We start from the raw sequence: 10,252 nt of genomic DNA on the forward strand, positions 1-10,252 counted from the left end.
TGTTGTCATCTGAAGACTTGACCGAGGTCGGGAGATATTTCCCAGATGGATTTCTCACACGTTGTTACAGGAGGTCTCAGGCTACACAAACTTCATAGACTGCCAGAACCTCCTCAGAACAGGCAATTGATTTCTCCAAAGCAAATGATCCAAGAGAGCCAAAGGTGCAGGCTCTTTTATGACCTAGCATTAGAAATCACTTGTGCTCATTTCCACATTATCTTCTTGTGTGTGCAACTCAACTCTATTGATTGCGGGAGAACCAAGGTATGCATAGGAAGGGACAGAGCTTGTTGAGGCTAATTCTGAAGGCTGTCTTCAAAGCTTCCTCTCTGATACCCAGTGATTCATGACCCTTCTACATAGGAAATACTTCATTCCTCACCCCAAGGTCTAGGGGCCAGCAGGTGGCATAGTGGTTAAGGCGCTGGACTCCCACATGGCTGACTGCAGTGTGAGTACTGGATCCAGGAGCTTGAAATTCACCAGGCACATGTGCGTGCATGCCCAAAATCCTACGAGGAGAATGGAAAAGAGATTGCAGTGTGGCCATCCCCCCGGAGGGGTGATTTGTGACTGTCTTTCTCTCTTTGTCTCTCCAGTGAGCAAATATCCCCTATAACAAAAATCTCTTCCCCCAAAAAATTTCTTATCCTAAAATAGCAACATCTCATATACTGAATCTCATCATTTAAATCAGGTCCTGGTGTAGATTATGCTCCTGAGATACAGGCTCTACAACTTTGAAGACCTTGAACTACAGTGAATTCAAGTCATTTACTAAGTTATTTACTCCCATTCACACAGAATACAGTGCTGCAAGTGGCATGGAATAATCACTATTGACATTCCTGTTCCAAAGTGGGACAAGGCCCTTGGGAGTTACTGGTCCATCACAATTCTGAGATCATGTCAGCCAAATGTTGGAAGTTCTTTGATTAAGACATGGTCTTACCCCAGTCTAGGAATAACTATCCAGGTCTCAATCATCATTGCTTTTCCATTAGTACCATGCTGGGTTTGCAATCACATAGACATTGGTCTGTCCAATATCATTGATACATGCTCATATATGCCTATGAGGTTTAGTCATGCAAGAATAAAGCTAAACAGGCTTTGAAGGTTTTTTTGGGTTTTTTTTTTTTTTTTTTTTTTTTGGAGAGGTTTTCGGTATAGGGCGTGTGCGCTCGCCAGACAGACAGAGAGAGACAGAGAGACAGAAAGCAAGAAATCACCCCCCAGGGGAGATGGTCATGCCGCAATCCCTTCTCCTCCATTCTCCTCTCGGGATTTTGGGCACGTATGCACATGCGCCCACGCCCGGCGTGAGTTTTAAGCCACCGGGTCCGGGACACAAACCGCGGTTCAATACGTGGGAGTCCAGCGACATAGCCGTTATGCTAACTGCTGGTTCCCAACAGGCTTTGAAGTTTGACATGTGGCAATAATTATTCATACTTAAATTCCTTGAGACATTCATTATTCATCAAACACATTGGCAAGTTAGATTTCCTTACTATATGTGGTCCAGTTTTACTTCTAAACTCTACAATGAAGTTTTAATGAATCCTTCATAATTTAAGATATTGTTAATCCTTGAAAGTGTTTTCCCAGGTAGGTTTTACATCTTTAGAACAAAAACCACTGTTTAAAATAAAATCTGGGGCCAGCAGATGGCATGGTGGTTAAAGGCACTGAATTCCCACATGGCCAACTACAGTTCAAGTCCCAGACCTGGCAGTTTGTTTTCTCACTTCCCCTTTCTCTCTCTCTCTCTCTCTCTCTCTCTCTCTGATCAAAATAAAAAATAATAATAACAAATGGAATTAAATAAATCAACAAATATATTTAAATAATAAAAAATAAACAAAATCTTTAACTTCTCCCTATGGTAATAACTACATAAAGTAATACAAGAGTGATGGTAATTATCGTATTTGCCTCAGTTCACCAAATATTTCTAAACAAAAGCCGGTAAGAGTTCTGCTTTTGATCTCTCCACTGCCACAGGTATATAATCTGCTGACTGTGAAGGATCTCACTGATTTTCCCAACAGTTCGGTGGAGCAGGAGGAAGAACAAGCAACATGTAGCCAGCCTTACATTGTTCATGGCGGAGCAGTCTATGTTCCCTTACCAAGTTCTGATGAAGAAGATATTTATAGCTTCCTCAAGGTAAAAGTCTTAACTAGTAATACTTATTAACATGCTGGTTGTGGCTTTTCAAATGTTAGCAAAACTTTATATCTATAAATATCTTTAGTCATTATTTAGATTTGCCTCTTCACCTTTCAGCTAAAAAAAATATGAAGCCAATAAAAACTAAATTTGGTCCCACGGCAATGTACACACAGCTAAGTAAGCCCTGTGCTTGCAGGCTGGGACCACATAGAAGGCCTGGATTCAGTTCCTGGTCAGTTCCTGGTGGCAGCACAAGCAACCCCAGAGGCTCAGAGAGGCAGAGGTGGGAAAGTCACAGGCTCAAGGCAATAGAGCGAGATCCTGTCTAAAAAGGAGCTGGGTGTGGTGACACACACCGATAGACCCCATTGGGAAGGAGGCTGGGGCAGGAAGATCATGACAGTGAGACCATGCTTGAAACGTAATTTTTTAAAATTTATGTAGAAAAAGGTTAAGGTCTCTGTCAAGATCACACCAGATCTCTGTTAGAAAGTAAGAACAAGGAAGGGCTAGACATAACTTCCACTTGTCCTGATGTTTCAGTTATATTTAGAATTTTTACAAGCCGAGCAAGTACAAGTAAAAAAAACAAGGAATAAAATCTTAATAATCCATCAAGGATAGTACTATTGCTACTCTACACTTCCTGACGCATATGCATTACCATGGAACCACTATAATATAAGGGTATTGGAATTACTGTCTTTAAGAACAGTGTATTTTCTAATCAAATATACGAGATAATGGATCATTCTTTTCAGGGCATGGGATTGAAGGTGTTCACAAACTCAAAAATTCGAAAACTGTTATGTTCAAACATCCTTACGGCCACAGAAGCAGCAAGGCATAGATATTATGCAGGTAAAATAACAACTTGCTTTTTAATTTTCTATTGTATCAATAATATTACTTTGCCAAAAAATGGTAAACTAAGAGAGATAACATTATCTTCATTTTATACACACAGAAAAATCAAGACTCAAATTAGTTGTTTCTTACTAAAAAGTTACTTAGCTGGTAAATAACATAGAACTGACCAGAGGTTTTGTTAGATGAATCAGGTACTTCTGGGCACAGAACCAGATGAAATGCAAGATTCTGGTGCACTGTAAGAGGGGGAAAGAATTTCTAATGGCAGGAAAGACTCATTTTGCATATGGAATTGGAAAGAAATTTACAGAGACACTGTATCTTGAAAATAGAAAGGAGGACAAATGAGCATACTTGTAAAAGCAAATAGAAATACCTCATAATCCACAGGATAAGCCATGGAATGAAAAAAAAATAACTACTCAAATAATTTCTAGACGCTTCAACTTCCCATTAAAATATCTACTTATATTTGAAGCCCACCATCCAACTCTGTCATTCCTCTCTCCCATAATTCAGACTACCCTTTTCTCCAAAGTATTCCTGATGTCTATCTGCTAATACATATTTATATGCTTTGAGTTCAGATTAGGAAGCAGAGATCTTATGTGTGAAATGGGTATGTTAGGGCCAACAGGTGGCATAGTGGTTTAGGTGCTGGACTCCCACATGATCAACTGTAGTTTGAGTCCCCAACCCAGCAACTGATAACTCACACTGGGTGTATGTGCATGCGTGCCCAGAATCCCAGGAGGACAATGGAGGAGAAGGGACTGTGGTGTAGTCAACCCCCTGGGAAGTGATTTCTTGCCTTCTGTTTTTCTGTCTCTCTCTGTCCCTCAGATGAGCACATGTACCCTATAGCAAAAATCTCTCAAAAAAAAAAAAATGAATGTGTATGTAATGCCTCTTCTCTAATCCTGAAATCTTTCATTAATAAACTGAAGGAATTTGACTAAAGGCTCTTTCATGCCTTGCAAAACACCCAATAACATAACTAAACATAATGTACCAAAACCATTAATATTTTTGACTGCTTAAATATTTTTTTAAAATAATAACTGAACTGGTTAGTGGCCTAATAATTAAGGAGCTGGATCCTGCATGGCCAAATGTAGTTTGAATCCCACCCCTACCGGCTTAAAAAGCATGCATGGTACTTGTGTCAGCCATGCCCAAAGTCCTAAGGGAATGGAGAGATGAAGGAGGGGGAGACTGCTGTGGCCATCTATCACTGAGTTCTTTCTCCCTCTCCTTGTCTCTTTTTCTCCCTCTCTCTCTGGTGAGAGCACCCCCACCTGTGGCAGTTTAAAAAAGAGAGAGAGATAGAAATTCTAAGAGACTATGCCTGTGTTGAAAGAAAAAAGAGTGTTTGTTCTAAACTCCCAAAATCAGTCATTCTTAATGGTCAGCAGGGTCTGGGAGCAAAAATATACTGTTACATTGCATGATGAGAGAAAAAGAGGGCAAATGAGATGTCTAGCCTTTAAGAAATAGGGCTAGTCAGGGACCAGCACATGGCCTAATGGTTATGTTGCTGGACTCCCACATAGTCAACTGCAGTTCGAATCGCGGGACCAGTGGCTTAAAACTCACACCAGGAGCATGTGCATGTGTGCCCAAAATCCCAAGAGGAGAATGGAGAAGGGATTGTGGTGTGGCCATCCGCCGGGGGATGATTTCTCGCTTTCTGTCTGTCTTTCTCTATCTCCCTTGCAAGCACACAAGCCCTATGCCAAAAATATCTCTCAAAAAAAAAAATGGAAGGAAAAGAAATATGATTAGTTAGCCACACTCCTACACTTGTATTATTTCACAAGGAATTTCTGAAATATCAGATGGGATAGCAGTTGTGGATCCTAACTCAAACTCAGTTTATAAGTGTGATTTCATGCTCAGCATGGACCAGATAGACTTCATATCTAGCTCTCTGCCCTCTCATTTTTGAAAATGGGACCTTCGTCTCAACCATTGGACTATATCAGATGAAATTTCCCTCTTTGGCATCTTGGATTCTTCATTTCCCCTTTTTATAAAATAAACTGAACAAAATCTGATATAGTAATCACTTTCCAGAGAACAATGAATTTGCATGCTTTGAGACGGTACAAAAAAAATTGTATCATTAAACTCTATTCACCCTGATTGTGATTCAAACAATTTTCAGTTTAGCCAACCCTTAGGTAGACTAGAAAACATTTTATAATTGCTTCTTCATCTTTCCTCTTTTAGAGTTACTTAGTTAATTTTATTTATTATTATTATTAATTTGACCAGAGAGAGAGAGAGAGATAGTGAGAAAGCAAGCCACCAGGTCCAGGACTCAAACTGTGGTTGACCATGTAGGAGTACAACACCTTAACCACCACATCACCTGCTGGCTTCAGCTGTTTCATCCTTGGAAAGAGGAAACAATACTATCTCACCTCAAAAGCTGGCCCTTTCCCCATAATCCATAAACCATCTCCCAACTTCCATACTATAAAATTATGTCATATCTAGGGAACATGGAATTTCCACCTTGGACAAAGATTCTTCTCTACTCAAAGAATTGAGGGATCAGCAAATCTAGTTTTCCAAAACCCTTCACTTACTAGGAGACAAGCTGAATGGGAGAACTGAAGATTTGGTCTCCCTAGTCTCCTATATGTACCATGAAATATTTTTTTTCTTTAATTTGACTATTGTTTTCTTTTTTGGAGGCGTTCCAGGAGCAGCTCTGTATGTACCTCAACATGATATGACAATTTCTAACAACGTACAAAGTCTGGAGCCAGTCCCTAAAACTGTGCGGGCCTACTTCCCTGAGACCTGGATCTGGGAGCTGGTGGTGGTGGAGTAAGTACTTTCATTTCTCTCCATTCCCTGTGGGGCAGAGAATGTGAATCCTCCAGCATTTGCAGTTCTAAATTGATTTTTCTAAAGAGGTCTAAATAATTACCCTGAACTTTATTTCAGGATAGACCTAAGTGAAATGCTTTAACTGCATAGATTCCTTAGTATAGTTGTCTCAGAACTGAGTAATTCTAAAATAATTTTTTCCTGAGGCTTCCAAAAAACAGACATGGAATCTAAAAATATCCAAACGCTATGTGGCCTAATACCATAAGGGAATCTTCCAAAAGTATCGAGATTGGAAAAAGTACATGAACAAATCAGACTTTACTAATACAATGGTCTATTTGCTGGATCATGATTTTTAAATATGCTTATATATATATATTTTTTTTTTTTTTAAGGTAAGACATATGTGATGCTAGATTGATATGGGAAAGAGGTACCTTTTAGAGCCTTTCATTTCTCAACTTGGTCCCTCATACCTAATCTGGTGCACATGCGTGTGGACACACACCCTTAACTGGATTCAGTTCTTGACATTAACTTTACACATATTGATTCTCACTTGAAAAAAAGATGTTTCACCCGCTTCCGTTCTGTTCTTCGTGTTGCCGTCATCCCCAGCTCCACAGGTGTGGCTGAGGTAGGAGTAACAGTCCCTGACACCATCACCGAGTGGAAGGCAGGGGCCTTCTGCCTGTCCGAAGACACTGGACTTGGGCTCTCTCCCGTTGCCTCTCTCCGAGCCTTCCAGCCCTTCTTTGTGGAGCTCACCATGCCCTACTCTGTGATCCGCGGGGAGGCCTTCACACTCAAGGCCACTGTGTTAAACTATCTTCCCAAATGCATCCGGGTAAGAAAAAGAGAGTGAATTAGAAGGTGAGATAAAACAAAAGAGTCCTTTGGTGAGTTAGCTACTGATCCTGTCCCCGAGACTAAGAATAAATAAAGGACTTATATGTTCGCACTACACATAAACAGTACTAAGCAAGGCAGGACATGATCAGAAAGACAATACAATGATATATGTGCTACTGCTGCTAAAATTATGCTTCTCTAACTATAGTGTCTTTTTGTTCGTTTTTGTTTTCAATCTTCTAGAGCTTACAGAAGCTCTTTGCCACAGTTAGTCTTCATGCTAGGAAGATTCTTTTTGTTTTTTGTTTTTTGTTTTTCAAGAGAGATTTTTTTGCAACAGGGCAAATGCGCTTGCCAGAGAGACAGAGAGGCAAAAAGCAAAAAATCACCCCCACTGGGGATAACCACACCGCAATCCTTTCTCTCCCATTCTCCCCTGGGGATCTTGGGCACACATGCACATGCACCCGGCATGAGTTTAAAGTTGCTTGGTCTGGGACTTGAACCACACTCAACTCTGGGAATCCAGCGATGTAACCATTACACCATCTGCTGGTCCCACTAGGAAGATTCTTGATGCTGACACAAAAATCAATTTTCTTAATTCCATGAGTGTCATTCTCCAGGTCCTCATCTCAAAATCTCCACAACACATAGTTTACAGCATTTATCTCTTTGTAAATCATGTAATGGTTTGGGGTATAGATTATATCATATGTAACACAATATCGAGATCAGGATCCTCTTAGACAACATCCTATTCCTTGGAGAGGGTGGAGATGCAATGTATCTTGGAGATAGAAAAGAACGGGAGGAGTAAAGAGGAGTCAGTAAGAAAATCTAAAGAGCAGGCATAAACCAGTAGGTAGCAATTGCAAAAGCAACATCCAATTGTTGCTCCTCCCTCTCCTGCACGGCTCCTCATCACAGGTTTCTTCAGTCTGCCTTAATGTAAATGCCAGAGCCTGCGCACAGTCAATTTTGATTTGTGTCCTTGCCATTTTTATGCTTCTTAAAGCATGGTTGAGGTTATGTGTCTCTCTTTTTTTTCATCTTAGTTTACTGCAAGGTCTTACACTTAGCTCAGCTCCATATATCCATAATCTTACCATTGTCTGATCATATTTGTCTCTTTGTCTCCCTTGTGGGTAATAGGTCCATGTGGAGCTGAAAGACTCTCCAGCCTTCCAAGCTTCCCAAAACCAAAAGGGAGAGGAATCCTACTGCATCTGTGGAAATGAGCGGCAAACCGTGTCTTGGACAGTGACTCCTAAAACTCTGGGTGAGTGACAGTGCTGAAAAAGGCTCACCAACCAGCAAGGACAGTGAATACCTGAGCATTCCTTTCATTCCTTTCATTCTGTTTTGCTTCTCATAGATATAATTATATAATTTCTTGTGTTTATTTCTAGTCACGATAACTGCCTCCTACTATTCTCTCTGGACCTGGTCTTCATGATCACTGCTCTTGGGTATCCGTTACTCAGTACACATGAGCCTTGAGTTTTTCTGTTTGTTTGTTTTGTTTCTCTTAGCTTTATTTCACATTCTGGGTAATTGTAAAGTTAGGTACAGCCCTTAAAAATGACTGGACAACTCTCAAGATGAGATATTTAAAACATTCTTTGTTTTTAGGAAATGTGAACCTCTCAGTAAGCACAGAAGCAATTCAGTCTCTAGAACTATGTGATAATGAGGTTGCTGAGGTCTCTGAGATTGGAAGGAAAGACACAGTCATCAAAACCCTGTTGGTTGAGGTGAGTCAGTCCAGCCTGCTTAATGTATTTGTTTAGGTCCCCAAAACTTTATTTTTTCAAGAATTATTTATTTTTTTTATTTACTTGGTTATTTTTTGTTTGTTTTGTTTTGTTTTGTTTTCTATATGGCCCATACACTCACCAGAGAGAGACAAAGAGAGGGAAAGCGAGAAAGCAAGTCAAACTATAGTCAGCCATGTGAGAGTCCAGCACCTTAACTACCATACCACTTGGTGGTCCCAGTCCCTAACAACATTAAGAATAAAACCAGTGTGACCATTGTTTCATCAGCAAGGGACAAAACCATGCTCACATAATCCATCCTATAAAACTAATGGGATTTTCTACCCTAAAAGTATTGCAGGAAACATTGCCAGATAATGCAAATAGCTTTTTTCATAAATTATATGAGAGATATTCCCTTTTTTTAAATCTCCACTTCTCTCCCCAGTTTTCCATATCTCTCAAATCTATTACCTTTGATTCATGGTTTTTATTGCCTCTTGTCATTTTGTCGTCTACCAACCACCTTGGTTCATTGATGTTTTATGGATTTAGAATAATTAAATTAGTAGGATGTTACACATCATTTCATGTAAACCCTACCCTTCAAAGCAAGGAATCTATGGTTGTCCTGCCATGATCTAGATGTTTACACCTTTCTGCGTTTCTTTCTCTTAAGCCTGAAGGTATTGAGCAAGAGAAGACTTTCAACTCCATGGCCTGTGCTTCAGGTAAGAGTCAATCCTCATAATCATAGTGTGAACAAAGTCACACCTGGTTTAAATTTAAGATTAAATATCCATATGTATCATCTCCCCTAATTTGCAGAATGTCCCACTGAAGTGAATGCAATATCAAATAATTCTTTTATACATTTTTCAGATGAGGACCCTGAGCCCAGAAGAGTAGGTTAATATGGCTCTGGTGATAGATACAGGACTAACACCAGAACTTTCTCAGCTCACATTTAACTCTCTGACCTCCATCACTCAGTGGCTTTTTATTTATTTTTTTTTTTTGAGAGGTTTTCACTATAGGGCGCGTGCGCTCGCCAGACAGACAGAGAGAGACATAGAGACAGAAAGCGAGAAATCACCCCCCAGGGGGGATGGTCACGCCGCAATCCCTTCTCCTCCATTCTCCTCTCGGGATCTTGGGCACACACGCACATGCGCCCGGCGTGAGTTTTAAGCCACCGGGTCCGGGATGCGAACCGTGGTTGACTACATGGAAGTTCAGCAACATAGCCATTACGCCAACTGCTGGTTCCCCACTCAGTGGCTTTTCATTAACCAGCCAACGTAGAAGCTTAGAGTGTCCCAGGCCTGAGTAGAAGGAAAACAGTCATAGTAAGTTTGAATCATAAGAGCTAGTCTCTAAAATAATGTACATAGTGTTTTTTTTGTTTTGTTTTGTTTTTGTTTTTTTGTTTTTTGTTTTTTTTTGCTGGTCTCCCTTATTTTATTTCTTTTTTATTTTATTAATTCACTTTACACCATCACAACACACAAATGAATTTTCCATCCAAAATACACTGTGCATTGGCTCAATCAAGCACATCCACATATATGTTCTCAGCAAATAATTTTCCAATTCTTACGTCCTGCATACCTTGCCCTTTGTCTTGCCATCCCTGATTCCCCATCCCCCACCCTCAGCTATGTCCCAACTTCCTCCCCCATTGTCCCTGGCATCCATGGTTGCCCTCCATACCTTCCTCCCCCCCCATTCAATTGTTCTGCCCA

General features: G+C 40.3%; 1 protein-coding gene across 1 annotated transcript in view; it reads left to right on the plus strand.

The window, feature by feature from the left end:
• The window catches only part of LOC102473797 (pregnancy zone protein), a 68,744-nt gene that overhangs the window by 22,761 nt on the left and 35,731 nt on the right, over window positions 1–10,252 (plus strand). The window contains exons 16-22 of the mRNA XM_006164865.3: window positions 2,011–2,175; window positions 2,943–3,042; window positions 5,763–5,889; window positions 6,514–6,742; window positions 7,903–8,029; window positions 8,383–8,504; window positions 9,187–9,238. Coding sequence (XP_006164927.1) covers window positions 2,011–2,175; window positions 2,943–3,042; window positions 5,763–5,889; window positions 6,514–6,742; window positions 7,903–8,029; window positions 8,383–8,504; window positions 9,187–9,238 — 922 coding nt within the window. The remainder of the gene's footprint in view (window positions 1–2,010; window positions 2,176–2,942; window positions 3,043–5,762; window positions 5,890–6,513; window positions 6,743–7,902; window positions 8,030–8,382; window positions 8,505–9,186; window positions 9,239–10,252) is intronic.

This window comes from Tupaia chinensis, unplaced genomic scaffold, assembly GCF_000334495.1.
Source record: "Tupaia chinensis unplaced genomic scaffold, TupChi_1.0 Scaffold143747_1, whole genome shotgun sequence".
In the NCBI taxonomy this organism is placed as follows: Eukaryota; Metazoa; Chordata; class Mammalia; order Scandentia; family Tupaiidae; genus Tupaia; species Tupaia belangeri.